Genomic DNA, 27,952 nt, shown 5'->3' with positions numbered 1-27,952 from the left:
AGCTAGGATGTGGGACGGTGTCCGTGGTCCTCTAAGAATCCTTGTCGTAAACGCTGTGCCTTTGTTTCGCTGCCATCTTCGATCCAGGGTGTGATTCGTATTTGGTCGTCGAAAGGTGATTCGTGATGTACTTCTAACGCGTCACTTACAGCTTCGTCTACGCAAGCAGACGCGAGACTGGTACTTGGCTCATAGAAGATCTCCTCCTCGTTCTCCTGGAACTTGGAGTCTTCCCAATTGGATGCATGCGCTTTTTCCAGACTGTTTCCATGCCCTTCCGTTGCTTCCTCGGTGTCTGTCGCTGTATCGTCTTGGTCGAGTGGTGGAGGGTTCAGAGAGTCCTCCTGGTCGCTCTCGTGATCGTCGAGCTTTGACTCCTCTATAAGAATCGTCTCCTCATCTTTTTCAACTTCTTGATGCTTAGGTTGGACGACTGATGCGAGCAAGACATCGTCGACCGGTGGTGTAGGTACAGGATGCATGGGCGGTGGGCTGATAACATCTGCATCGTCATCGATCACGTTAATGACCTCACTCTCCGGGCTTTGGCTAGTGGTATCTTCAGGTCCAGAAGATCCATCATCGGGTAGATCGGCATTGTACACACGTAGCCATGTCGCATGTACTTCTTCAGTAGTACCGCCATGGTCGTCCGACAGCCGGTGCAAACTTCCACTGACAGAGACCATAGGTGTTTTGTGCTCTTTCACCGCAGCCTCCAGTAACGCAGCTTCTTGGCGCTCAAGCTCAGCTCTCTTTGCAGCAAACTCTGTCTTAATGTCCGCCAATCTTCCGTCCAGTAACTGCTTGTTGCGCACCAGTTCCTCGATAGCATCATGGGTCATCTGCCGTATATTCGAGAGAAATTTGCCGCATTTCTCGTCATGTAAGAGCTGCGCAAGAAGTACAGCATCGGTAAGGTGCTGTAAGAGTTCACTGGAAGCCAGGCGAACTCGGTGAACGGCGTTATGTCGGAGCTGGATAATCGATTCCATGAGACCTGGCAAAGGCTTTACATCGTCTTCCATGTCGTCTAATTTGAGTTCTTCTCGGTAGATCAGTAATGTTCTGGCCCATTGATTGAGTTCGACTGCCTCTGCGCAGTCCCAGCCTTCTCGCTGCAAAAGCCCAACTAGCTTCTCCTGCGCAAAATCGAAGCAGGCCTTTTCGAGTGTGTATTGAATTCTGACGAGGATGCGGTGCTGATCCCAGAGTGGCAAGGCTACGGAATCGAACAAGTGCGTGTGCGAGGTTGCTTGAACTTTCATCAGCGCGGCTTGAGAATACGTTGATTCCACACACCAGTCTCGATCTTCTCTCTCTCTTTCTTAGCTTTGAGTCTGTCACCGATACCCATGAGTTCCTCGGGACTTAATACCCCTGCTTCGCGCTGCATAGCTGCTGCACTACTTGCTGCAGTGCTGGACTCGGTAACTGCTGGCTGCACAGCCGCTGCGCTGTTCGTTCCAGTCTGGAACACGGGGGCATTTACTGGACTGGACTCATTCGAAAGGCCCCCAAAGACATCAGGAAAGCGTGTTTTCGCTTTCTCGGTTGAAGCAAAGATCTGGTTTCCTGACAGAGCGAAGGCTACCGCGGTAATACCTTCCACTCCATATCTTTGAACCAGAGGCGCAACCTTGGCGTCATATCTATACTTCTCAATATTCTTGCGAATCTTTTTCGCAGTGCTAGGCGGTGTCGGACCAATGCTGAAGATGTCCTTGAGCGCCAGGTACACTTGCTTCTCGGTCAACGGAGGGGCGGCCATGGTTCTTTATTTTGACTTTCAGGTATAGAAGGAAGGGAAGCGGTGGTATTGTGTATCGCGTTTTCGGCCTTCGTGGCTAGCTATATGTAAAGGCGCCTCAACCGCTGCGCCTCAATGTTGCCTTGAGGAGCTTGCGCATGAACATTCACTCAGCTGGAAATGCACCCCGCGCCTGGATGTCTTGCCCAGCGAATGATTGATCGGGGTTGACGCCATGCCTGTGGGCTAGACTGCGAGCCTCAGATGTGGCTTGCTTTCCAAGGTTCCGACGTGGCTTCCTGGCGTAAAAAGCCGAACACGAATCACACTGCCGTCCATATTGAGGCTCAGTACATAGCAAAAGTCTGCCTGAATGGGGAGCTCGTGAATGACTATCGTCCTAGGCGTGCGGATAATTCTCTCGCTGGTGTGTCGCGTCATATGAGTCCATCGCGATCGCAATGTGGTGGTGTTGGAGGAGAGAAGCAGGTGCGGTGCGGGCCGGCGGCAGGAGCCCTGCTGACCCTTGAAATTCGCCGTTCCAGCCCCCCAAATTTGGCGCCCTCGTCTGGCGCGACAACAAGACGGTCGGCGCGCCAAAGCATTGCCATGGCTTCACGTCAATCAAGGCAGAAACTGAACACCCTCGAGCCTACATTAAGGTCATGATTAGATCACATCCAGGATTGCATGTCATTTGCGCAATGAGCTTCCGAAGGGTGCGCAACCCCATTCACACATCGGAATCTTGCATTTTGAAAGGTTTTAATGAAATCGCGCTCCCATGTCGCGATCATATCGTCTTATGAGCAAAGCTCAGCGCCTACATACCTATCTACACAACATCAACTACGCCTACTCCGCAACGAACGTGGAGCTATCCCAGCCATACACCTTCTTCAAGCGCCGGGAGTAGATGAAAAGACGTCGCCCCTCGATACTCGCCTGATGCGGCCGATGAAGCGTTATGTCCCTGCGCACCGACACCTTCTCGGGAGGAACGAATGTGTAAATTGAGCCGACTTTGGGATCAATTGTAAAGCCGAAGTCTGTCATGGCAGCTACGAATGCGTCCCAACGTACTGGGCTATGAGCTGCTGACGATCTTGAGAACAGCGACGAGAAGACGGCGGCAGTGGAGGATTTGACGTAAAATGTCTCCTTTGACGAAGCGGGCTGGTCATTCGTGGTGGTTTGTGGCGTTATGTCGTAGATGGGGGTTTGCGCCGGTCGTGTCTTCTCCTTCTGTTTGCGCTGCTCGATGTTCGATGCTGGGGTTTCGGGAGCTGATGGGGCCTTGTATTCGGATTGGCCTTGACTAGCTTTTGCCTTCTGCTGCTCGTACTGTTGCTGAATGCTGGATGCGCAGTTCTCGACTAGGTCCTGGTAGAGAAAGCCGAGCTTCGTACCCGTCTTTGCGACAATGTACTGATCGAGTGTTGCGAGAGCGCCTTCAGCCATCCCTGGTTCCAGCAAGTTGTCAATTGGAATCGCGTACTCACCGAGATCTATGCCGTCTTTCAGTGACCTCAGCTCCTTGTCCAAAGCTGTGTAACCCGGTACGAATGGCTGGCTCTTCTTGTGGTTCGGTACGGGTAATTGGGCGACTGACGAGAGAGACTGAATGAAGGTGACAATGATGGCAAGGTCTCCGAGGCAGTCGTACTCTCGCTCCGAAAGATTGTCTCGCTCTAGCGGATGGGCTCGATGGAGATCTTCTAGCTTCTGAAGCCACTGCGCAGCCCCGGACCAATTTGTATCCTCCTGGCAGAGTCGAAGAATGTAGTGTAACTGCGGGTTCTCTACTGTTAAAGACTCGGGGCTTCGCTTCAGTAAGATGCGCGTAACGTCGTCCTTCTGTACGGTCGACATGCGCTTGAACCACTTGCTGCCTCCCATGCCGACGGCCACACCACGTTTGAATCCATTCTGAGCGCGCAGATACTCCAGGTGACAAGTGTTCGAAAGCTCCTTGAGGATAGTCGCTCGGAACTGTTTGTCTGATGATTCCTTCAGCAAATCCATGAGACGGCCAATGTAGTTCCATGTGGCAGCAATCTTTACCACGCTCTGGACGACATCGAATACAGTACCGCTGATGTATTTATCTGTATGTACAGGCAACATCCGGCCCTTCTCATCGGCGACAAGTTCCGGCCTACTGAAGAAGCAAAAGTTGACTTCATCGGCTAGGACCGTGGGCTCAGTGGAGATGAGACTAATGAGATCTTCACGCGACGACACCTGATCGTGAGCCATGTCGAGGAGGTCTGGAAGTTCGACCTTCTTCGGAGTCGAGTGTACGGATAACTTTGCTAGAGCTGCAGTCGCCTCGTCGGCTGGCTTCTTCGGGCGCTTTTCCTGGGTTCGCGTGGTAGACGCGGTATCGAGAATGTCTTCAATGCTAATATTGAGTAGCTGCAGCAGGTTCGTCTGTCGCATGAGGATCAACTCGCCAGTAGCTTGTGGTACTATAACCTGAGCTTGCATGGCCGGCTTCATATTCGCTAGAACTTCCTCTCGCTTTTCCGCGAGGATCTTGACTGATTCGCCATAGCCGTCCTCTGTCAAGAAGAGCGTATAACAGTCCTTGAATTGAGCGGCATCTTTGAGTTGTAGATTCTTTCTCTGCATCATGTCGACTATGTGTGCGTGATCGCCTGGACGTCCGTTGAACCCAGTCGCGTATTGGTCTTTGAGTGGTAGGGTTGCCCGGTGCCTTAGCATGTCGAGGAAGAAGTCTGATGAAGGGGCAGTGATGTCGCGTATATTCCATTCGGGAATAAACTTGTAGACATTCTCTAGACTCGTATCTTCAGCATGCTTCAGGACAACGCCATCACGAGAGCCAGCCTGCAAGATCTTCTTCCGTTGTTGTTGACTGAGCGAACGCCACATTTCTTCGATGCGCGGGCCATGCTGTCGGTACTTGTTGGCAAGATCGCGATGGAGTTCCCTGAGTGTTTCGTTCATCTTGTCTGCGTCGGTGGGAGTTGACGGTGGGAAGTGTGATTTGCGGAGGTTTTATTTGTCGTGTGTTGATCCAGGCACAGCGCTAGGCATCTCCCTGTCCAGTCAGCGCGCTGCACTATACCCACACAGGAATAGACCAATTGCTCCAAGTGATGAAAAGCAATCGCGATCACAGTGGTGAGTAGGTCAGAATATCCTAAGTGAGACAAGTCGTTGCAATGATCTGGAATTCTGATTTATTTTGTGACCCACGAGAAGGTGTCAGCTTCTTCATTCAAGGAGTCTGGAGGCCGTCCTGTAACAGCACCTAGGTAGACAATGGCGCGAGACCTCATAGTTCACAAAATCACATATCCAATACTGCACAAATCCATGGATTTTCTTTGGTTCCCACTTACTTTATGATCATGTATAGGTACATTATCCAGGAGCACTCGCGTAGCTGTGTGTACCTGCTTTGGTCTTCACTTTGAACATGTCGCGCCCGTTTTATGCACGGTTACGCAAAGGTGCATCACCTAAATGATGGGAACTGCCTATGCGCATCACAGGGTCCATGGGCTTCACCTACAAAGTTTCACCTCGCGTCTCATTGCATCTTGCTCTTGACTTAGACTTTCAGCTTCTCACAGGTGGATTCACATTGCGTTCTGACACTTCTGTTCAAGCTTGCACAGATGTTTCTTCGGCTTCTTGCATTTTTCGCTCTTCTCATTTTGACAAACGCTGCTCCGACGTCCTGGGATATGGGAATACTGCCACGCAACTTAGATACCAAATCCCAAACTGCGAACCAAACGCTGTCCACAGAGGCAATAATTGGTATGTTTGGCGTGTTCGTGGCCGTCTTGGGGATCGCATCTTCCCTAGTGTGGTCGAAACGGGGAAAGTCGCGCGGTCGATCATGCCAGGCACCTGCACACTCCGCTCTACCTTGTACGCGACTCCAAAGTCATCCTATCTAAGCACTGGAAGCTGACCACTCGAATTGCGCTCAGATTCAATACCCTCCGACTGCTCCAGACAGGGAACCACTCTGACGTCGTCGCAACTAGCCGATGCTTGGATGCGCACAGCTGGCCGCAGCGAACGAATATCGCAGCACATACAGTACTTCGACATTCAGTACGAACGCCTGACAGTGCGTAGTTTGCTACGATGACGAGTCGTTGGGTGAAATCCGGCGTTAGACGAGCAATGCATCTATAGTCCACACCGTGTCTCCACTGGACAACTTCTGAGCTTGTGGGGTCAAGTAATAAGACGCGAAGGATGCGGTACCGTCATTTATGCAGTACTGGTCCAGTTCTGGGTCTTGTGCAGCGGCAGTCACAACCTTTGGTGAGAGAAAGCGGAACAAATTACCGTCGCGGGGCCACTTGCCATCGCTGGAACTTCTCGGCGCACGGTCTTGTTGCCGGATCTTCGCCTTAACGCTGGCGTATTTTACGATCCCAAAACCTCCTCCGAGCCCCGCATAGTCTTGTTGGCACCTGTTTGAAGCACGCCGCCCGCATGTTCCCCACACTGGCGTGCACTGCATTGCGAAAACCTCCTCCGAACTTCATACGAACGCTGTCTAGCCAATCAGAGGCCGAGCCGAAGATGGACAAAACATCTACGAAAACCTCCTCCGAACGGCACGAGAATTAGTGATCTGCCCACAATTCATATAAAATGTCTTCCTCACAGCGCTCACTCCGCTCTCACTCCATTCGACTATCTCTCTCTTTCTTGCTATCTCAAAGTATCAAGATCTTTGCTCACTTCCTAATCGCTTCAAGATGGCTCCTCACAGACTGCAAGTCGCTGTTGCCGGTCTCGGCCGCATGGGCGCCCGACACGCTTTGAACATCTTGAACAAGACCCCCCGCGCTGAGCTTGTCGCCGCATTCTCTCCAGATCAACAAGAGCTCAAATGGGGCAAAGAGCACCTCGAGCCATACGGCGTGACACTCTACGACGACTACAAGAAGATGCTCGCGCACAAGGGTCTTGAAGCTGTAGTGATCGGCACTGCAACCTCGGTACATGCCGAGGAGACTCTCCAAGCTATCGAGAAGGACCTACACGTCCTTTGCGAGAAGCCTCTCTCCACTAGCGTCCAGATTTGCCAGGATGTCGTCGATGCAGCTGCGAAGAAGCCGCATCTCAAGGTCATGTGCGGGTTCTCCAGACGCTTCGACGACAGCTACCAAGATGTTGCGAAGAAGATTGAGGAAGGCGCAATCGGCAGACCAACTGTTGTCCGGTCACAAACCTGCGACAGGCAACACCCTGATCCAGGTACGAAATGAAATAACTCATATCTTGATGAGCTGCTTACTGACTGTCTCGCCTAGACTTCTTCGTTCAGTACGCTGCATGGTCTGGCGGTGTATTCGTCGACATGTCCGTGCACGACATCGATCTAACTCTATGGTACTTCGGCTCCAATGTGGTACCAAAGTCCATCTCCGCGAACGGTGTTGTCGCCATCCTGCCAGGTCTCAAGCAACACAAGGACTATGACAACGCCGTTGGTATCGTTGAGTTCTGGGACGGCAGAATCGCACACTACTACGCCTCTCGCATGATGACGCACGGTCAAGAGGATGTTACCGAGATTATCGGTACCGAGGGAAAGCTGACCGTCAACCTCAACCCCCAGAAGAACCTCGTCAACTACTACTCAAAGGCCGGCATCACCCGAGAGGTACCCAGCGACTACTGGGGTCGATTCGAGCCTGGCTTCGTCAAGGAGGCGAATGAGTTCACTGCGGCGTGCTTGGACAACACCCCTGTACCATTGGAGTTCCAAAACGCTGTCAAGGCTGTGCAGATCGGAGCTTGGTTGCAGGAGGCACTTGTCAGCGGGAAGCAGATTCGATTCGACGAAAGTGGCAAGCGTATCGATCGCGCAAACTTGTAGACTGGACATTTGCGTCGATCAGATGGAGCAGCTACAGTGAAACACTTACGTTTCCGTTCACCAATACCACCGCACTTCTACACCGTCCATTAGCTCTACTCCGTCTTTTGTTAATGTAAGCTTGCACACATACGCGTGTCGCTTTCTTCTCTCGAAGCCTTATCATTACCTACCTGGTGATCGCATATGCCGCAAAGCGTCAGCTTATCATGTTCTCGAAACCTGCGACGTGCGAAATCCGCTACCTGCCTAGATCGCTTCACCACATTCAAAGAAAGCTACAAACACCCTGCAGTCTACATCAGTATTAAAATAGACTTTGGTAAAACTTAACGCAATGTAGACTTCTTGGATACGTATTTCTTGTACCTGCTGTTGGTGGCTATGGCTGTGTACCTAGGTATTCTTCCCCTGGTTTGATGTGGCTTGTGGATTTACCCCTCAGTCAGCTCCCTACCACAGCCAGTGACAGCCGTCCTGCAATTTAACGCCGTGCCAGCACTCAGCCCCATACTGTAGGCTGTGCCTCTTATCGGTCTCATCGCCCCAGCTGGCGAGGCGCACTTATTTCAATCTTTCGAGATCACTTCCGCTTGATTTTCCACCTGAGCTTCTTCCAGAGCCCTCCACTACAACTTGGGGCCCGGACATGTGCTCGTGATGTCGGGCCTCCCCTCCAAACTAATGTCCGTCTTCTCTGCTACCAACGAGAACTATGCTGCGCTAGCGAATATCAAGTTCGATTTCTCCCTCGTCAAAATGGAAGCGCCAATCGAGTTTAGTGGTATTGCTTCCGGGCTCTCTACCAGAAGACGAGTTGAGGCTGAAGAAGGCCCTTCCCACAAGACAGCACGTCGGCTGGGGGCTTTGTTCGAAGATGTTGTGCCATCCACGCCAAAGCTAATATCTGCATACGGGCGGCGAATGTCGGAGATCATAAATGCCTCTGGAGTCAACGACATCGGCGCTGGTCAGCATGGACCGTTCGAGCCATATGTTGGAGCAGATGTTACGACTCTCTGGGCTGCGGCAACATCTGGGATACCGGCTCTGGGCGTGTATCTCCTCAGTTGCCTATTGGCTCGCGCTTGGGACGCGAAAGTAGCTACAGCAATATGGGTGGAGATAGTTGCAGCAAGAAAGATCGAGATCGAAGAAGGACTCAAAAGCAACGGCAACGTGTCTGCCACCTCGCTCCTTGGTGCATGCCAAGACATCACCAGAAAAGACCTTGCTTTGTGGGACAGTAGTGCAAGAGCCTGGCTTCGCAGAGCGGACAAATCGAAACAATTTGCGCAACGTCAACTGTCGCTCATTGTTAAAAACATCAATACTCCAATCCCCGGGGGTCCTTCAACCTACGACCAAGTCATGAACGTGTGGAAGCGATCAATGCTGGCTGTCGAGCAATTTCTGACCGGCAAACCACAGGACATCATCGACGGATCGGTATTCGTAGCGTTTTCTGCGTGGCACCTCTACCCAGACCTGATCGTGTTCACACCTGAACCCAAGAAAGTTGAGTTTAAAGATAAACTCGTCCCTTCCTTTGGAGTAGGCACTGTTGGTGTAGAGCATAACCGGAGATCTTCGGAAGGAGAAGGTGTGCAATGGTCACTAGCACTATCACACCTACAGTATTATGGCGCTCCAGTCGTAGTCAGCAGCAACCAAGAAAGTTCGAGAGTGACCTTTCGTCAACTACAGATCGTCGCGTTGGGTGGCCTGCTTGGTAGATGGAGGGTCAGTTCACGGGACTATAAAAGAGTAGCGGAATGGTTTGTTCTCCTGTGGTCTCGACTGGGAATGTCTGAAGAAGACGTGAAAGAAGGCAAATCCTCCGAATTCGGATGGCTCCTACCTTTTGTAGTAGCGGCAAACCAGCTTCTAACTACGAACGATCAAGATCGCAAACGTAACGAGACATTGTTGAAACACGGGACCAGGAGAGCAAAGTGCTTCTTGTCTAATCAAGAGCTTACCCCTTCGCCATTCTTTGGTCTACTCAATACCCTCGTAGTGTGTGGACTTCAAGAAAAGCTCGACATCGACTCTGGCATTGCTTACCTTCGTGCCGTAGCGGAGAAGCTGAAACTAGACGGAAGCGATGCAATCATCTGTTACGCTCACAGCGCTTCAAATGTACACACTGCTGCAGCAATCGACTACTACGAACTTGCCACAGTACAGAAAGCCAACTCGGACAGTCATACGACGTGGATTTGCCCGAATGGCGCCAACTCGAAGTTTCTAGAAGACAGGATACATTCCATCGCCGGTCGAGGTGAGCTGTGCATCCGCTGTGCAAGCCGGCCAGACTTCGATGGGAATACCACTCACTTCAGATGGGCGGATCCGCCACTACCCTACCAACCAAACTATTCGACCATCGCGCGTCACCATGAAGATGAGAGTCGCCAATCCAAGAAAGTTAAAGTAGAGATCGGCTTCGACGCTATTCTTGGTGATTCACGTCTGGGCCTGTTTCTCCAGAGCGAGGCGCGTAGTGTAACGCGTAGAGGACGCGATCCATTACGGTCCTATCAAGAAGAGGCGAGACTCGAGACCATGAAAACAGACACTCTCTCAATCTCGGTAGAAAAGTTCAAAGAAGCGAAAATGCAATCAACCCGATTGAGAGATTACATGTGTTCTTTGGTACACCTCAATGAAGAAGAATCGATGTACAACTCTCTCCGAGCCCCCGGGGTGTCATTGTTCTCAGGCTTCCACAAGTTTGATCTTGGCTTCAGCAAATCGCTGTATGCTCTGGAGTTAGCTTCATACGTGTACACCGACCTCGTCCATGCTACAATCTCGTTGAAACTGATAACTCTGCATCTATCGGATGCTGCGTGGTTCAAATGTTTGTTCGACAGATGGAAGATTCGGGGCAACAACTCAGATCTCCGGTTTGATGGAATGCCACTTCTCACTTCGTTACGAGCTCCGCTGCCCGATCGAAACGAGTCGTTTGGATGTATAGCTCTGCTTGACTCGGGAGTGGTCGATCTCGTTCCCGAGGACTTCAGCCATGCATTTGCTCTATGCTCAGAAGACACAATCTACGTACCAGCAGTTGTATTATCCGATCCATTCGTCTCAGTAGCAGACCACGAAATGAGAAGTATTACGGGCAACATTGGCCGCCAAGGCATTTCGATACTGGTCTCACCTGTCGAACCCCGAATTCGCGAACTCAGCAACAACTATGAGCTGGTATCGCACGAGCCATACGATTTCAAACGTGAAGACAACTTTGGTGCAACCTCATTACACCTGTCTTTCACCGACTGGACAGTGCCCCTCGCAACCGAAGATACGCGCATGATAGACCATGATGCCCACGCAGTAGAAGCCGTCATATCTATCCACGACCGCGGTGTTTGGGTCGGCGACATCAACATTCTGGACGTCGATTTTCGAGATATGCTCCGGTTTAAACCAATGACGTCTTGCAAAGGAAACCATGGCCAAGATTGCGACGTTGACTACACATCCATCGACAGCTGGGAAGAGTTGCTGGATGAGCCTAATGGCGTTGGCGTTTTTAGAGCGCATGGAAATTGGGCCGCACGGCTAGCTGCAGTGAGTATCCTGTCACGAGGTCAGACTGGAGGTTATAACTTTGGCGTTCTTGGACCTGAGCCTTTGTGTTTGAGATGTCTGGAGGAAGAACTGGAGAAGCCTGCATGGAATATGCTGGACTACGAGTCGAAGCTGCCTTCATTCTGTATAGACTGATATCCTTTTAGTCAACGCGCAAGATAACAAAGACGTAACAAGAACGAGACAACATAGGATAGATATCTTTTGAGCCTGCGGGCGCACACTGCTTCGCATATATAACACATGGATAAAAGGAGTATGCAATCCGAGGAACACCAAGAGTTGATGGCGAGTGTGGTATACTTGGCGAGAACGGAAGATATGACAGGCGGGTAACAGAATTAATGCGAAGAGTGTTCTAGAAGCTGCGAAGCTCCTCGGACTTGACCGGACAAGCATTGTTATTTCGCCGCTATAAAGGTTTTCCAAAATTGTCGGTGTCTCCCTCTGAGTACGAGTCATTTGGAGAATGGCCTTGCGGACACGCAAATTGGGGACCTAGTATGTGCTTTTGTTGATGGGCATGTTCTGTTCGTTTTGCGGCGTGAGAAAGGCCAATTTGGGGTGGGATGGTTTCGGAAATGGCGGAAAGAGAATTATCATCTTGTTGGTGGAAGTTACGTTCATGGAATGATGGATGGCGAATGTTGAGAGGGACAATTGCGCGTCGAAGATACCAGGTATTGTGTTGACATAATCTTTGATGTTTGCGACATTGCACACTCCTGCATTCAGACATGTTTCCGGTGAGCCCGGATAGGCACTTTTCACCGGTCGGTCGTACCATGCAAGTCAGACTTCTCTCTGATACGCCTGAGAAATGCGCATTCAGCCTGCTTCTTTGCACAGCCCTGCCCCTCGGGCTGTGTTCTAGGTTCAAGGTTTCGCCGATGCCCTCCAAGACGACGGGCAGATCAGACCTGCTCGCACCTCCTTGTTGTTACTATCGTACCCCGTGACCTCCAGCATCATGCAGGGTTCTAAGATCTCTGTACTGCTATTCGTCCAATTTTCCTCAGTCGATGCATTAGCGATTGCCTCGCTTGCTCGAAGCTACCCAGGCGCAGCCGTGCCCATTACCGGTGGCCAGCCTTGGTCAAAACAAGACGTGCTCACCCTTGTCGGTGTGTGTGTTGCAGTTGTCACTGTCATTATTGGATTGGTTGGCGTACTCATCGCGTCACCTAAAACCCGGGTGTGGCTGTGCAGACCCATCTATTGGCTCACAAAACGCGGGCTGCTTGGTAAGCACACTCTCCTCCCGATGAAGGCAGTATAGAGGCTCACTATCGTCAGATAAAGAGCATTCCAAAGCCGCACAGCTAAAACACCGACCTTCGACCATAAAGGACTGGAAGAGGAAGGACCACAGAAAGGTACATCAGCAGCTGCAAGATCACTACACCGAGCTGCTGAAGACGAGGAGGGGCCGTTTCTAAGTTACCAGGTTGCAGGGAAAAGAAAGAGTCGAAGAGGAGGAACGCAACACTGTACAATTCGTTCTGGATTTAGAGGCTATCGAGAAGCTGTGGTTAAGACGGGCGCACGAGATAGGCGAGCTTGTATATAATAGAAGGGTGTTTTGCTATTCTTCATTGAGACTCATGATATCACATAACAGAAGAACGAATGAAGACGTACTAGATGCCTTAGATCAAATGCCCTGACATCACAAGCCATGTTCTCTTAGTGTTCAAGGACTGTCTCTGGGCTCTCGGTGTCTTACAATGCGTTCGCAAGCATCCTGAAATGACGGAGTATAGATGAAAGCAACCTGTATCGATTAAGAAGACCACTAACCGTGAAGACACCCCATTTAATGGAGGATTAACTATCCCCTAGAGTCCACGTTGGTATCATAATTGAATTCAGCACAGTCTTAACACAATTCAGACTGCTAGGTGTTCAGATTTCCCCTCGAATAGAGTGAAGACGCCATTCGTCGGTTCTTCAGCCGCTTTGGCTGGACCTTTCGACAATCTATAATCACACTGTCGATGAACTCTGCTAGACAGACTCGGGGAACGTCTGCTGATTTCATCTCCAGTAACACGGAGCACTCGTGGGTATACAGCCTTGCCTAGCCACAAGTTCGATCTGATGGCTACATGACCGGGGGGCGTTCAGGTAGAGATCTGATTGGGTATGATCTGAGAAGCGAGACCCACTTGTCCTGAGTGGGAAAACTGGACACGTGAAGGGGTCGCACCTGTGCTCTTTTCACCAGATAATATATTAAATCGCGCGACGATGGGTTTGACTAGACACTGCAGAAATGTCCTCTCTCCTTGCTGCAGTATTCATTCTTCTTCCAATTCTTATCGACGCCTTCTCAATCCCACCTACTCGTGACGTGGACCTTACCCATCATCAGGGTCCCACTACTTTCGACCAAGCGCAAACTGGATGGTCGCGTCAAGACATCTTCACCCTCGTTAGCGTCTGCGTAGCGGTAGCCGGCATTCTGATTGGCCTGCTCCTTGCCTCATCAAAGTTACGCGAGTGGCTATGCCATCCTTTCAAATGTAAGCGGAATCCAAACCTCCTTCCATCTCAAGATCTCAACAAAGCTAATACTTTGTCATCAGACTGTGCGATCGTGGTTCGACAAAGGCGAATACGCCAGCAGATTGATGCAGAAAGGCGGCTGCAAGAGGAGTACAACGAGTACCTTGAGTTCAAAAGCTTTCGTGCAATGAGGGGTTCCTCGCAGTAGTAGCAAGGCACAATCGAGTGGTCTGGTCAAGGAAGATGTAGGAGAGAGGCCGCAGGTGCGTCATAGGAGTTTAACTTACTCGTTTCGCAACGCATGTACGGATGTCTTTAGCGTTCCATTAGTCTGAGCCTTCTTGTCAGCTCTTGGTATACTCTTGATTCTCTTGCGAATTGAACACCTCGTTCCCCAGTGTCTGCACTGTACACACTATTCCGCGTTGATGTTGACTGTGTTGCCGGCTCCCATTGGTTGCAAGGCAAATGCGCAATATGTAAGCTGTCGACAAAATGGCGGGACAGTATTGTATAACTACTGCCGTTGCCTACTCGTGACTCTGCAATACACCGTGACCTAAGACTTGCAGCCGTAGTACCGAGATGCGCGAATTCACAATCGTTCATCCAAAAGAAAGGCTGAGCTTGTCGCACCAACATGTATGCGATGAAGTTTTTCCAGAAGTATCGTACGAGAATCCGCGACGTAGCATCGTAAAGTGGGAAGTGTGCAAGTGCGCTGACGTCGATCCTGCTATAATTAGGCCCGGGGTGCCTGACTGTGGGGTGACTAATGCAACGTGCCGTGTGAAGCTCTTCATCAAGGCAGAATCGTGGGTACTGTTCGGGAAGGCGGACGTACGATGATAACGATGTTCGTATTGGACGCCTGGAGTCATATATAAGAGTGGAGGGGGTGCCGGTGAAAGAAGATCCCATCTCTTAGGTACCAACAAGTACTTCGAACCAATCTTCATCATGCACTTCACACAAACCGCTTTCGCTGCCGTTCTGGCAATCACGTCTTCAGCCGTCGCATCACCCCTGGCGGCCCGTCAGAGTGCGCTTCAGGACTGGCAAGTCACCAGGGTGAATGTCTACACTCCATCGGGGCGCCCTGGTAGCTACCCGTGGGCTTCCATCACAGCCGACGTGACAGACCCCAACGTGATCGATCTTGGTCCCGCAGTATTCGATAATACCACCGTTACCGCGCCAGCTGGAAGTCAAGGACTCGTACGTCTAAACTTTCCTGTCTCTTACTCCAGTACATTTGCTGACGTGTCCCTAGAATTGCAAAGCGCAATGGTATACCAATGGCGAGAACCCCTTAAACCGGACTTGGCCGTGCGATGGCACATCCGATGGCTATTGGGTCATGAACGTCCTGGAGGGAAGCGATGGTTTCGGAACTCGCGACTTCACCCTGAAGTTTACCCACGTAGCCGACGTCAAGTACCAGGGTGCGCAATACAAGGCGACGTATGAAGCGGAAGGTTACTTTACGGGCGGCCAGAACCTCGCTGGTTCATGTGGTGGAAGTGGAGTCTGCAGCTTTGGCTTGAAGAGCGAGGCGAAACCTTTTGCGATTACCCCAAAGAAGCTATAGAGGTTGGGAGATGAGAGCTTGGAAGGGATGATAGAGGTGACAGGATTCCCGTAGCTAGTATACCTGTGCAATGGATTAGTCAAGGTATGCTAAAGAGCCGTCCGCGAGATGAAATGCCAATCCAAACCTCAACACGCTTCCAACAAACCTCAACTACGTCATTTTTACGCCCTTGCTGCCAGAATAAGAAAGATGATTGTTTTCAATTGTTGCGCATCCGACAGTTCAAGGTGTTCGGGTGCTATGCATGCCATGGCTTCGCCCCAAGTCATGCGTGTGAGTAACTTCTTCACTCGTAGATGCAGGATAGCGTGGTAAGATACCGTCGCATGTTTTCAGGCGACACAGTTACAGTTTGTGTTTTGTATGGCCTTGCGATGCATCATGGTGATCTTATTCCCGCAGGGCCGTGCTGCTCGCCGTGGAAGGATGACGATCGGTTGACGTCTTCGCTCGGTGATCGACATCTCCCATTGCTGCTGGACATGACTGAGAATCATAAGAACATTGCGCAGCTCCAGGATTTGGTGTAAGTGCCGTGGTCAGAATGCGCACTCTTAGTTGTACGCGCCATCGGAAGTGGCCGGCGAAGCTATCAGGGACGCGCTTGCTATCACGCATCAGCATCGCGACTTCCGTCAGTTGCCGGCGCACTCCGTCAGCAGCCCCAGATATCCACGAATCCCTCTGGAAATCATTACTACGGCGATACTGCGCAGAGATAATTCGCGTCTACTCGTCTTCTAGCCCACTGTTGCTCAGGGTTTGCTGTGCTGATCGGGCGAGTTAGTGCTAACGGGCTGGGTTATCCCCGCATCTCAGCTCCGGACTTGGCACCGTCACAAGCTTGGAGCTCCCCTCCCCCGAACGTGGGCCTGGCGTTTACCATTCACGGCCAGCCGACTAGCCTGCATCAGTCTGCCGACCCAGAAGATCCTCGGCCCAGACGTCAAGATGGGTGACGTCTGTATCATGAATATATTATCTGCCGACCGCCCAGCCCTCTCCGCACGCTGCATATCCCATTGCATTCCTCCCTTCGTACCTTGAGTACTTCGAACACATCCATCAATTGTACCAGACACATATATACATTCCACAATGGCAGCTAGCGCCGATAGCATCCTGCGAGAGGTCAATATCCTCGGCGACCTCAACGACCAGAACCGTCACATCCTCAGCAAGGACGCCTGTGTCTTCCTTGCGCTCCTCCACCGCACATTCAATGAGCGCCGGAAGGCGCTGCTCCAGCGACGAGTAATCCGACAAGCTGAGCTCGACAAGGGAAACCTTCTCGACTTCCTCCCAGAGACCAAGCACATCCGTGAGAACGATGCTTGGAAGGGCGCACCACCCGCGCCAGGTCTCGTTGACAGGCGCGTCGAGATCACGGGCCCGACAGATCGCAAGATGGTAGTCAACGCCCTGAACTCGAACGTCTGGACATACATGGCCGACTTTGAGGGTATGCAATTGATTCCTAGACGCATAGAAAACGCGATAACTAACATCTACAAGATTCATCTGCACCAACATGGGACAACATGATCAACGGTCAACTCAACCTCTACGACGCCATCCGCAAGCAAGTCGACTTCAAGCAAGGCGAGAAGGAGTACAAGCTCCGCACCGACCGAACACTTCCCACACTCATTGCTCGCGCGCGAGGATGGCATCTTGAGGAGAAGCACTTCACCGTTGATGGAGAGCCCATCTCTGGTGGGCTGTTCGACTTTGGACTGTACTTCTTCCACAACGCACACGAGCTCGTCAAGCGCGGAGCGGGACCATACTTCTACCTGCCCAAGATGGAGTCGCATCTTGAGGCTAGGCTGTGGAACGATGCATTCAACCTGGCGCAGGACTACATTGGCATGAGGCGCGGCACCATTCGCGGTACCGTCTTGATCGAGACCATCACCGCCGCTTTCGAGATGGATGAGGTACGTTGGGCACACCACCAACACATCTAGATTATACTGACTGCTACATAGATCATCTACGAGCTCCGCGACCACTCCTCAGGTCTCAACTGCGGTCGCTGGGATTACATCTTCAGCACCATCAAGCGCTTCCGCCAGAACCCCAACTTCGTCCTCCCCGACCGCGACTCCGTCACCATGACCTCGCCCTTCATGGACGCCTACGTCAAGCTGCTCATCAAGACTTGCCACAGGCGTGGCGTTCACGCCATGGGCGGCATGGCTGCTCAGATCCCCATCAAGACGGACCCGAAAGCGAACGATGCTGCCATGGCCAAGGTGCGCGCCGACAAGCTCCGCGAGGCACGCGCTGGCCACGACGGTACATGGGTAGCTCACCCAGCCCTTGCGGCTATCGCGAGCGAAGTCTTCAACGAGCACATGCCTACGCCCAACCAGATGCACGTCCGCCGCGAAGACGTCCACATCACCGCAAACGACCTCCTCAACATGAATGTGCCCGGCAAGGTCACCGAGGACGGCATTCGCAAGAACCTTGACATCGGTCTCAGCTACATGGAGGCCTGGGTCCGTGGTGTCGGCTGTGTACCCATCAACTACCTCATGGAGGACGCTGCTACAGCCGAGGTCTCAAGAAGTCAACTGTGGCAATGGACCAGGCACAACGTCGAGACTGCCGAGGGCAAGAAGGTGACCAAGGACTACGCGCTCAAGCTTCTGCACGAGCAGGCTAAGGCACTCAGCGACAAGGCACCAAAGGGCAACAAGTTCCATCTTGCGGCCAAGTACTTTGAGGGACAGGTCACTGGAGAGGACTACGCCGAGTTCTTGACATCGTAAGTTCAACACCCTTCTCCTTGCTTGAAACCACATGCTAACGATATCCCAGACTGCTCTACAACGAGATCACAAACGTAGGTGCGCCCAAAGGAGCCGCCAAGTTGTAGTCTACACTTTGCGTAACCTTCAGCTTTCTTTATGCCTCTGATATACCTTGTAACCTTATACCAATGTCCAGACCATGAGAGTCTGTAGCCAAAACGAATAAAGTTAATAAGCCTCACTACCACTACCCTGCTTGCACCCCATATCATTCAGGCATGTGAACGTAAGCTAACGCGGCTACCACAGGTCGGTTCCCCGGTTGCGGCCTCGAAACTGTAGGCGGACGTGTGCCGAGGTATGATCCAGGCGCTCGGATGTACAGTGTATGGACGGTAAAGATGCGCTTGGGAAGAATTGTGATTAGTCTAGAGCGGAAGAGGGGGTGACATGTGAAAGGCCATTGCTCGAATAGTATATGATGAACACACGCACAGTCGGCCCCAGCCACATCATCGAATGTTTTACTTGTGATATACACGGTACCACTGCGATAGCAATGTGCCTTGGATGTGTTAACGACGTCTGATTATCCCGTAGCGGGGAAGAGTCTTGGTCATGTTGGGTCGACGATGAGGCGCAATGGAAACAAGAAGGTCTGCGGACAAGAACTTGAAAGAAAAGAACGTTCACATGAACATTTGAAACCCATGATTCGTAGTCTCGTGGTATCTAGAGAAGTGGCGTTATCATGCCGAGTGCATTCAGTGTCCCGCGACTATGCAGACCAGATACATGACTAAACACCCATTTTGACCTGACCAATGCACCGAAGAAGCCCCAAATATCACCCTTACTTCCTGAGCAGACGCTGGTAGAAAGCAAGCTCCTCGCCCTCGAGGACGTAGCCGTCGCAGCGACCGCTCTGGCCGGGACGGGAAGAGACAGCGGCGTACAGACGACCGGCCTCGAACTGCTTCTCAACAGCGTTCTCGATCTTTCCTCCGTTCTTCAAGCGGTCGGCCTGCTTCTTGGAGACCGAGTTGGACTTCTTCTTGTCCTCCTCCTTCTCACCGGCCTTGGCCTGCCTCCTGCGGCCGAGCGAAGAGCCGTAGTGGGCCTCGTACCATTGTCGGAAGGGAGCGGCATCGATCTGGACGATAGCGGAGCGGGTCAGGGTGTTGGTACGGACGAGCTCGTTGTTGGAGGGGTGGTAGACGACACCGATGACACGGGTCTTCTTGGCGATGCCCTCGGAGCCCCAGGAGAAGTTGCCGGCTTCGAGACGAAGAGCACGGAACTTGCGGTTGCCGCCACGAGTGCGGACAAGATGAACACGCTTTGTGCCAATACGGGTATTGGCAGGCTGGCGGCCCTTCTCGAAAGCCCTGAAGCCATGTTAGACATGACTAGAGAAGCGATCGGGTTATGCATACCTCTTCTTGCGGTAGTATGCGCGCTTCGCACCGGACGCGGAACGCTTGTGGCGAGAGTCTCGTGAGATACTGGCGAATGTTAGTGGCTGCAGCGGAGTGGGGGTGAGGGAAGGATAGATACCCCATGATTGCGGTTGTTCAGAAGACGCTGTGTCCACAATCAAATTAGCCTTTGCTCTCAGTTGCAAGTCGACGAAGCCGCAGCATTGTTCCAGCTGCCCGAAACGTCCTCGCCTTGTACTGCCTGCTGTGGGAGTGTAGATATCGAGCGACTCGCGTGCGCGACCATACAATCCATTGGCGGAGGCTGACGGCGGCGGAACATTCGCGGGGCAGCGTCGATGTCGCAATGCTGAACGGCTCCGAATAATCGAATAGAGGACGTTCTGTATAGCGTACCTGATGTCGGGTCTCCTGGTGCAATCTGTGTTGTCGTTGGGGTTAGTTGGCGCTTGTCAGAAGTCGAAGAGGAAATTCACGAAACTCATTTTCGCAGCTGCGTTGGTGCCAAGATACGCTAGCAGTAAGCGAGTCCTCCGCCGCCCCATCGCTCCTACCATCACCAGAGCATCTCAACGAACGTTAACATTACACATCACTTATGCGTGATAGTTACAAGTACAGTCTGCTTTGTTGGGAGCTCGATCACCGCCGACGCGCGTAACCCCCGACCGAAAGACAAGACGACCAGGAACGGAACACCACGCAAAGCCATCAATCACCACACCTGTGGACAGCATGAGAACGTCAGCCACAGATGGTCATCAGAAGGTTTGTCGTCTGGCTGAGTTTTGAAAAGCCGCTTATCTGTTGCGAAATCGATGTTCCTCCTTCTTCGAGCGCTGCAACACGCTCCTCCGCCATCTCTGCAGCTGCCAGCTATACATGGTTCGCCAAGATTGTATCTTCCTCAACGTCCATAGATGCTGCTGATCCTGTCATTGTATTGGATCGGCAGTACGGAAACCAACACCCCCAGGACAAGCCAGTCTTTTTGCGAGAACGCGCGTTGACACCAACAGTATGCTATGATGACGATCTCGCGGCCACAAGTGCTTGTGGCAACAACATCTATCGTTTGATCTTCTTCAGCCGGCTTTTTGCGTTGGTCTCTGAGTTCTATTAGATGTTTAACGTGGAAAGCAGCTCAACGATCTTTCCTCGGCCAACAAATAAAGATCCGGCCCTTGTGTAGCTCGGAGTGAGCGAAGCACGCACCGGCTACACGCATGAACCTCCCGCTATCACCCGTGAAAGCAGCTGCATGATCAGGTTATCAACACTACAAAGATTCTTCCGTGCCCAGAAAGATGCGATCAGCAGGACAGTGAACGCGTGTCGAATGACCCTGGTGCGATATCGAGGGACGTTTCTAGCGAGCACCTAGAAACACCATACATGTCCTCACCACGTGCGTTCAACCTTGCATCGAAGGTTCATCGCCTGAATGGGCCCGGCTGAATGTCACATACGCCACCCGCGACGAGCGCTTCGGACGGGTCCTCCGCAACCTGCATGTTGGGTCGACAAGTCACCTTTACATCTGGGAAGTCATCGATAACGCTTGAGCGTTCAACAGCTGATTTTTCTTGCGTCGTCGAAAATGCATGTATACCAAGTTTGTATTGAGATCCCAGGCTTGTACTACGGCTGTGTGACAGAACTTCGACGATCAAGCTCAGTCAATGTCACGTAAAGTTGCGATGAGCTGACGAAAACGCTGGAAATGACCAACACATCATGCGCATTATTGTGCTGCTCGGGCACATGGCATTTCTCCTCCAACCCTGTCCTAGAACTCCTTCGACCTGGTTAAAGACTTCTATCAGAAACCTGCGCGATCGCGATTCGTCCGTTCACAATAACCTCGTCAGTTTTGCAGGCAGCACGGGTATGGTACAGGGGTTGCGGCTCGCTAAGGTACCTGGAAGGAACCAGTCTCTGGTAAACATCCAGCCGACGTATAAGGTTGCGTTCCCGCTCCGGGTAAAGCCATCTCCGCATTCGGGCGTTTCCAATCGGCACAATCGTAACCCCAGAATCCAAGAAAGTCTAATCAATAGCAATCTAAGTAGATGTTGTGTACCACAGTCCTAGCCTTTATCTCAGTCACCGGCCATCTCCTCGGTATATGTAGGATGCGGAGATTTTGATTCATTACCTTTGATTGCTTGCTGAGATCCTGCATTAGGTGTATTGAGAAGGGTTGTCACCAGGGTGTAACGTAAGACTGTATCCTCTGTTCTTCGCAGTAACCACTTCCACATCATGGCTCTTTGAGAATACTCTGTATTTGAAGCCATCTTCATCATGTACTCCGGTGCCGACCTTCGGTTGTGTCATGTCTTGTGCCTATGTGCGACTTGGCTAGGCGTTACATCCGCGCTAGCACAGGCGGGTATGCATCAGGTGTTGGCCATCATAGGACACTAGAATCATTCGCGCTGACTTTCATACAGAGCTAGCCGACTATGGGTCAAATTCTGCCTCGGGAGTCCAGTACTCTGTGACAGCGGAACCAAGTGAGTGGCGCTGACTAGCCCAAAGTTCGATGGCTGATCTGACATGTCGTGTCTAATAGACTCCAATATTGGTGCACCCACATATCTTGCGCCTCCAGTAGACCCAACACCTCCCTCCAACGCGATACCTTCGCAGCGATCTGAACTCATTCACAGTGCTTCGCTCTCGGAGCCAAACTTCATACCCTCAACGCTAGCCCCGCCTGGAGCCATACCGACTGCACCATTGCCGATTTCGAACCCATTGCTCATTCCCACCGACGGACCGCCGACGGATGTGACGACTGTGTTGACCACGTCTCAAGGAAATGCCACAGGGACGCCGCCAATGCTGTCAACAGTTGAAGGGTTGAAACCAATTCCGCCTGCCGCGACACAAATCGGAGATCCGGATGGGCATCACGAAATCAGCGAGCCAAACTTCAGTTCTACGCGGCCGTGTCGAGGATGCTCGCCAGTGTTTGAGATACCTGCTACAGGGTGGCTGGATAACCCAGTCGGAGAGCAACATGGCTCCACTATACAAGAAGAACAGACACAAGCGGCAACAGCAGACCCTCCGCAGGTAACGATATCAGCTGGGATATCTGACATTGTTATTGGCCAAGCTCCAAGCCATGGTGACTTCGTGATAGGAAGTTCTTTTACTCTTACACCTGGTCAGATCGTTACCGTTGGGGACACACCTATTGTGGTAGAGACCTCAGAAGGCAAGACCAAGATTGTCGTGGGGACTACTGTCATCTCACTGCAACCTTTTCAACCTGCTATCACAGACGCGCCCATGTCGCAACCACCGGTCCTACTTCCACCAATACTCACCATCGGTACCGAAGTCATTGCGCCCAACGCGCAGACAGAATACGTCATTGCAGACCAAACTCTTTCTCCTGGCGGTGAGCCCCTGACTATATCCGGGACAACACTCATTCTTGCACCTTCCGGGACGGCACTCATCATCAACGGCGAAACATCCAGTATCACTCCAATGTTTGGTGACGTGTATACGTCCACAGTCGCGGCTGCCTTGACCTTCAAAGATCATGTGTATACGCCGAATCGCGCTGGCTACATTGTGATAAGTCCTGGCACGACTTTGGTGCCTGGAGGCGTCCCCGTTACAGTTGACGGCACAACGTTGAGCCTCGAGCATAGCGGAACTGCTGTAGTCGTCCAGGGCACTACAATGAGTCTTCAACCGGTCACGACAGTCGTCACATTGACCAAGGGGCCAGATGCGCTCGGGACAGGGTCGGATGGAGATGGCGGGAATGTCCACGGGCAGTCGACTGGCAACGGCTATGCCTACCCCACAGGAGAACCGATCATCGCGGGAGCGACACGAACTAGTAGTGCGATACCAGAAAATTGGCTGGGAAGCTTCCTGTTGCTGATATGGTGGGGTACGGGGTATCTTGCAGTCCGACTATGAAAGGGTTGGTGTATTCGCATAGATTGAACCTGTAGATCTTCGCGCGATAGATCTCTCAATGCATCCAGCGGCGTTTGAATTGGGATGTTGACCTAAACCACAATTGCGCGCGGATAGATCTTGGCCATTCTTGTGAACAAATGTGTCTATTCTTCAGGCTGGCGATTGCGATGGCTCCATGCTGATGACGAAAGAGCTGAGTGGTAGACGCTGGCGGGCGGCGCTGTAGGGTTGGCACACCGCGAAACTCGGAGTCACGATAGTCGTCAGATGACCCCTTCGTGGCATCGAGAAAGATCTGGCAGCACGATCGTGAGCTTGCGAAAAAAATCACTCACTTGCTGTCACACCACACCCCCTATCCACACCGTCGTCACGCGCCCCAGCGCTCACCGAACAAAAAATTCTCGTCGCCAAACCTCCAAAGGCATTTCTCTAACAGTTAACGGACATGCGCTCAAGGTAAAACACGGTCTTTACGTACAAACATCCACTCCCAGTGCAACAGCAGCGTCTAGACTAAAAGGACCGAAGCAAACTTGGCATCCGACGGGCAACTTGGGGGCGGGAAAGGGCCTGCGTGGATCAGGTACACGCCGTGGTGCGACGAAGCGTGGCAGCCAATAACAGAGATTTTCCCCGCCATACCTCCAAAGGCAGTCTTCTAGCAGCTAACGGACACGACCGAAAACTCGTCACCGCGCCTTTACACACACATGCGCCTTGCCAAAATTAGCCGCCGACGGGAAACGCTCCGGCGCGCCATCGGAAAAGACGCACCAGGGTAGGGCGTGGGCACCTCATTGTCATGATGATGATGGCACGGACCCTCTCACGCCCTGTGAAGGTGTTCGTTGACAAGAATTCAGTGGGTTTGTCAGCCCGCAGCCAATCAGACGGCCGCATGGCCTCAAATCTCACGATCGTTTCGTCGACAGGTGCAGGGCGTGCGCAGAGTGTGCTGAGTAAAATTTTGGCAAAGGTTTGGTCCCAGGGCGTGACCGGTGATGCTTGGCGGGTGTCATAGAGAAGTTTCTGGGGATGGGCTGGGGGAGTATAAAGGGATGGGTGGGTACGTGAGGATGGAGGCATCAACACAGCAAAGCATACCACAGCCTTCAAGCAAAGCAACCACTACTATCAGTTCTTCGATCGACCCTCGAGCATTTACCTCACATCGATCATCACCACAACACAAACAACCACCATCAAAATGACCAACTTCCTCTCCTCCGTTGCGGCACACGCAAAGGCTCACCACGAGAGCGTCAACGCTGCCTACAACACCTACTACACCGGCTCCTCCGCAACTACCCCATCAGCCTCCACACAAACCTCCCGCAACTCCTCCATGGCGGGCCCTTCCTCCACTCAGCGCAACCCCACCAACGCCGCCAAGGCATGGAAGGCCATCAAGCAGCACCACCGCGAAATGAACTCTGCATTCGCCGTCTACTACAGCCCCGGCAATTCTCCCTCCGCATCCCGCAGCTCATCCCTCGCTTCCAGCCCCAGGCAGAGCGGCGAGGCACCCCGCAAGGGCGCTGCTACTGGAGAGCAGGAGATGGCTGCTGAGCTTGGCCCAAGGAACTACCAGAAGGCGTGGAGGGCTCTCAAGAACAAGGTTGTTGAGCACCACAAGAGCGTTAGCAACGCTTACGAGCAGACCTACGGCATCCACTAGACGCCTCGCTTGCTAAACACGGGGAAGATATGGGGATGTAATACTTGGGAAACGGAAAAGGGACAACAAAAGTGACTTTTTGGGATGCGCATATACCACTGGGATTTGGCTCGGTAGCTAGGCGTTTTGGCATCTGGATTGAGATCTTGAGGGATCTGGTTAATATAAGAGAACAATAATATCATGATTGCGCGAACACATTTACATGCCCACGAACCATTGCAACTTGTGTTGTGATGCACAATTGACAAATATATTGATCCTGAGCTGTACTCGAAGGCAGATTATCCTTCCATATAGCAGCTTCAACGGCTGAATACACTTTACACATTTAACCTGCCCCTTCACCCACAGTCACTTTCCACTTCTCCAACAGCTCAACATCCATCCCAGATGCTTCAAGGTACTCCCGTGTGTGCCGCTGCCTTTCCTTCACCCACGTACCGTTCTTGTCTATCCCCTTCCCACGCTTGCGTTTCCAGTCAGCACCAACCCATTTTTGTTCATCATTGTCCTTCATCCAGTGTTTGACATGGTTTTTATTGACCCCAATGACCAATACGCCGCGGGGCGAAAAGGATATGCGATTTAGGCTCCAGAGAAATCCTGGCTCAGGATGCGCTCGGAGCGAATCTTGAGCTCCAAAGACGGCATCATGGATACTCCGGCCTGCACAGGAGGGCGGCTGAGGCGATCGGCCTTGACGCCCGGAGTCAAGCGTCCAGACATCGCATGAAAGCTTCGGGGCACGATGTATTAGCCTCATGAGTGGCAAAACATCGAACGTACGTGTTTGCTTCTTGTCAAAAAACACCGTAATCTTGGCGGGGTGATGGACGGGTTCGATCGTGCTGCTTCCATCTGAGCGGTCGAGGAATGTTTCAAGATACCGTCTGAGAAATTGGACCGAAACGTAAGCATGAGTGAGGGTGTTTCGCAGCGAAGGATATTCCGAGCGTAGGAGGTGGCAGACTTGGCCAAGAGCATTCCAGTCCTCCTTCATGCAGCGGAACTGCGCGCGTGCGGCTTCATTTGGAAGAGGCGGATAGAGGTTGAGGGGTGCCATTTCAGGTGCGTCATCCGTATTTTCTCCGGACAGTGGAGCGAGCTCATCGTGCTTGTACGATCCCCACTCTGCCTTCCATTCTTCAACAGCACATCGGTAGATATTTTTTCGTAGTTCTGTGCACTGATTAGATCCATGTAGGCTGTGATGCTTTTGAACCATATGACCTACCTGCTGGTAGAGACAACAGTCTGTTGCCCTTGTTCGCTTTAGCTGCTTCAGCTTGACTGCTCGCATTAGGCGCTTGCGAACCCGCCCCTACTTGGGAAACATCGACCGTCTTGGGAGACTTCTTGCGGTTCGCTGCACGACATCGCTTGATGTGGGGATTGACGAGCGGTTTGGTCGCCTTACGCTTGCCCCTGGACACTATCAATTACTATTACAGTAGTCTCACCTTATACAAGAAAAAAGCCAAACAGGTCTAGAGCCTACATTAACGTTGAGTTACCTACTTTGCATGCTTCTATGTCAATGTAGGCTGCAGACCTGTTTAGTTTTTCTTGGTTAACGTGGTCTTGAGTGCGTTGTACTTACGGCATAGTGAAGCAAATCAGAGCGCTTTCCTCTGAAGGTCGATAGTGGAATTGAGTACCGCGGGTGGTATTGGCTATATTCGACGTGCGGAAACGAGAGGGGTCTGAAGCTCTGATGATCGCGCTAATTATAGTAGAGAGCTAGAGGAATTATAATGAATGTAACCACCTTTCGAGAAAGCGGGCAAGGGTTTTGCTGGAGCATATCCCTAGGTAGTGAATTATTTGCCCGGATGTGGAATCTCACGCCTGTAGCTGCATGAGATTCATTGCGTGATTCTCCGGTCATCCTATGGAGACAACAGGGCTTGGATCGGAGTGGCTGTGATGAGAGTGAATGTGCGCAAGTGAAGATATCCACGGGCGTTGCCACTAGCTTCATGGTCGGCGTTATCCCAATACAGCGAAACGCATTTCCCATCTTGTCTTAATACTGTCCAATCCAGCGGCCTTGAGGAATTGCAGAACTTCTTGCCTTCTTACCCTTTCTTTGTTCATGCGCGCGAGAGCTCGTTGCGGGTTAGCGGGGAAGCTTACCAAGTTTCCGTCCATCCAGTCTCGTCGTGACATAGGATCAAACATCGCCTTGAAAGCTGCACAATACCATATATCATGGTAATTATCAAGATTGCCCTCATAAACCCTTCGTCTCCCGTACGTACGGAACATGAACTTCGAAATAGTCAGGGCACCTCCCCGCGGTGGAAAGATGTACTGGCGCAGAGACTGTGCAATCGTTTTGTATTGGTCCCCATTGCCAGCAACCCATATGTTGCATTCCAGATACGGCGCGCGGTTGAAGAATCGCAAAAGTGGCATTACGTCATACATCTGGTGGGAATGGCGTGGTAGTGCAAGCGTGATGGGTTGACCATGATAGTTCCTAGCGACTGCTGGGTCTTCGCTTGGGTAGAAAATTTGAACAAAATTCCAAAACTCATCAAGAGTGACGAAAGGTTGGAGGCGAGCGCGCTGGAAAGAGCGATACTCTGTAAGTGTTGCGATATCAAGTCAGTGTGTATTTGTAAATCATAGTGAGCGCCAGACTTACCACGCATAAACTGACGTGATACTTGCCCAATGGCCAGTAGATCTGTCTTCATGGCACAGTACCCATCGTGTATCGCAGCTTGAGTGGCTGCGTTGACACGCCGCAATGGATCAGTGTC

The 27,952-nt window shown here is 51.9% G+C and overlaps 8 protein-coding genes across 8 annotated transcripts; 4 read left to right on the top strand and 4 right to left on the bottom strand.

The window, feature by feature from the left end:
* Nucleotides 1–2: 2 nt before the first annotated feature.
* Nucleotides 3–1,771, bottom strand: J4E79_002752 (uncharacterized protein; the record flags this gene model as incomplete). The annotated part of the gene is made up of 2 exons (XM_049351649.1): nucleotides 3–1,222; nucleotides 1,288–1,771. 2 exons carry the CDS (start codon nucleotides 1,769–1,771, stop codon nucleotides 3–5), a joined length of 1,704 nt encoding a protein of 567 aa, XP_049214287.1.
* Nucleotides 1,772–2,605: 834 nt separating this feature from the next.
* On the bottom strand, nucleotides 2,606–4,723 carry J4E79_002751 (uncharacterized protein; the record flags this gene model as incomplete). Its single annotated transcript, XM_049351648.1, has 1 exon — nucleotides 2,606–4,723. The coding sequence occupies one exon, from the start codon at nucleotides 4,721–4,723 to the stop codon at nucleotides 2,606–2,608; it is 2,118 nt and encodes a 705-aa protein (XP_049214286.1).
* A 3,595-nt stretch (nucleotides 4,724–8,318) lies between these two features.
* J4E79_002750 (uncharacterized protein) lies at nucleotides 8,319–11,378 on the top strand (the record flags this gene model as incomplete). Its single annotated transcript, XM_049351647.1, has 2 exons — nucleotides 8,319–9,237; nucleotides 9,451–11,378. 2 exons carry the CDS (start codon nucleotides 8,319–8,321, stop codon nucleotides 11,376–11,378), a joined length of 2,847 nt encoding a protein of 948 aa, XP_049214285.1.
* A 3,333-nt stretch (nucleotides 11,379–14,711) lies between these two features.
* On the top strand, nucleotides 14,712–15,342 carry J4E79_002749 (uncharacterized protein; the record flags this gene model as incomplete). The annotated part of the gene is made up of 2 exons (XM_049351646.1): nucleotides 14,712–14,969; nucleotides 15,025–15,342. 2 exons carry the CDS (start codon nucleotides 14,712–14,714, stop codon nucleotides 15,340–15,342), a joined length of 576 nt encoding a protein of 191 aa, XP_049214284.1.
* Nucleotides 15,343–16,443: 1,101 nt separating this feature from the next.
* Nucleotides 16,444–18,232, top strand: J4E79_002748 (uncharacterized protein; the record flags this gene model as incomplete). The annotated part of the gene is made up of 4 exons (XM_049351645.1): nucleotides 16,444–16,807; nucleotides 16,861–17,285; nucleotides 17,337–18,121; nucleotides 18,175–18,232. 4 exons carry the CDS (start codon nucleotides 16,444–16,446, stop codon nucleotides 18,230–18,232), a joined length of 1,632 nt encoding a protein of 543 aa, XP_049214283.1.
* Nucleotides 18,233–18,960: 728 nt separating this feature from the next.
* Nucleotides 18,961–19,669, bottom strand: RPS8A (ribosomal protein S8A; the record flags this gene model as incomplete). Its single annotated transcript, XM_049351644.1, has 3 exons — nucleotides 18,961–19,495; nucleotides 19,544–19,612; nucleotides 19,665–19,669. 3 exons carry the CDS (start codon nucleotides 19,667–19,669, stop codon nucleotides 18,961–18,963), a joined length of 609 nt encoding a protein of 202 aa, XP_049214282.1.
* Nucleotides 19,670–24,710: 5,041 nt separating this feature from the next.
* J4E79_002746 (uncharacterized protein) lies at nucleotides 24,711–25,181 on the top strand (the record flags this gene model as incomplete). The annotated part of the gene is made up of 1 exon (XM_049351643.1): nucleotides 24,711–25,181. The coding sequence occupies one exon, from the start codon at nucleotides 24,711–24,713 to the stop codon at nucleotides 25,179–25,181; it is 471 nt and encodes a 156-aa protein (XP_049214281.1).
* A 713-nt stretch (nucleotides 25,182–25,894) lies between these two features.
* On the bottom strand, nucleotides 25,895–26,789 carry J4E79_002745 (uncharacterized protein; the record flags this gene model as incomplete). Its single annotated transcript, XM_049351642.1, has 4 exons — nucleotides 25,895–25,920; nucleotides 25,971–26,363; nucleotides 26,419–26,609; nucleotides 26,785–26,789. The coding sequence occupies 4 exons, from the start codon at nucleotides 26,787–26,789 to the stop codon at nucleotides 25,895–25,897; spliced, it is 615 nt and encodes a 204-aa protein (XP_049214280.1).
* Nucleotides 26,790–27,952: the final 1,163 nt, after the last annotated feature.

This window comes from Alternaria viburni (genome assembly GCF_023758015.1).
Source record: "Alternaria viburni strain BMP 2772 chromosome Unknown scaffold_4, whole genome shotgun sequence".
In the NCBI taxonomy this organism is placed as follows: Eukaryota; Fungi; Ascomycota; class Dothideomycetes; order Pleosporales; family Pleosporaceae; genus Alternaria; species Alternaria viburni.
The sequence above is the reverse complement of the archived record's forward strand: the minus strand, read 5'-3'. Positions and strand labels throughout refer to the sequence as shown.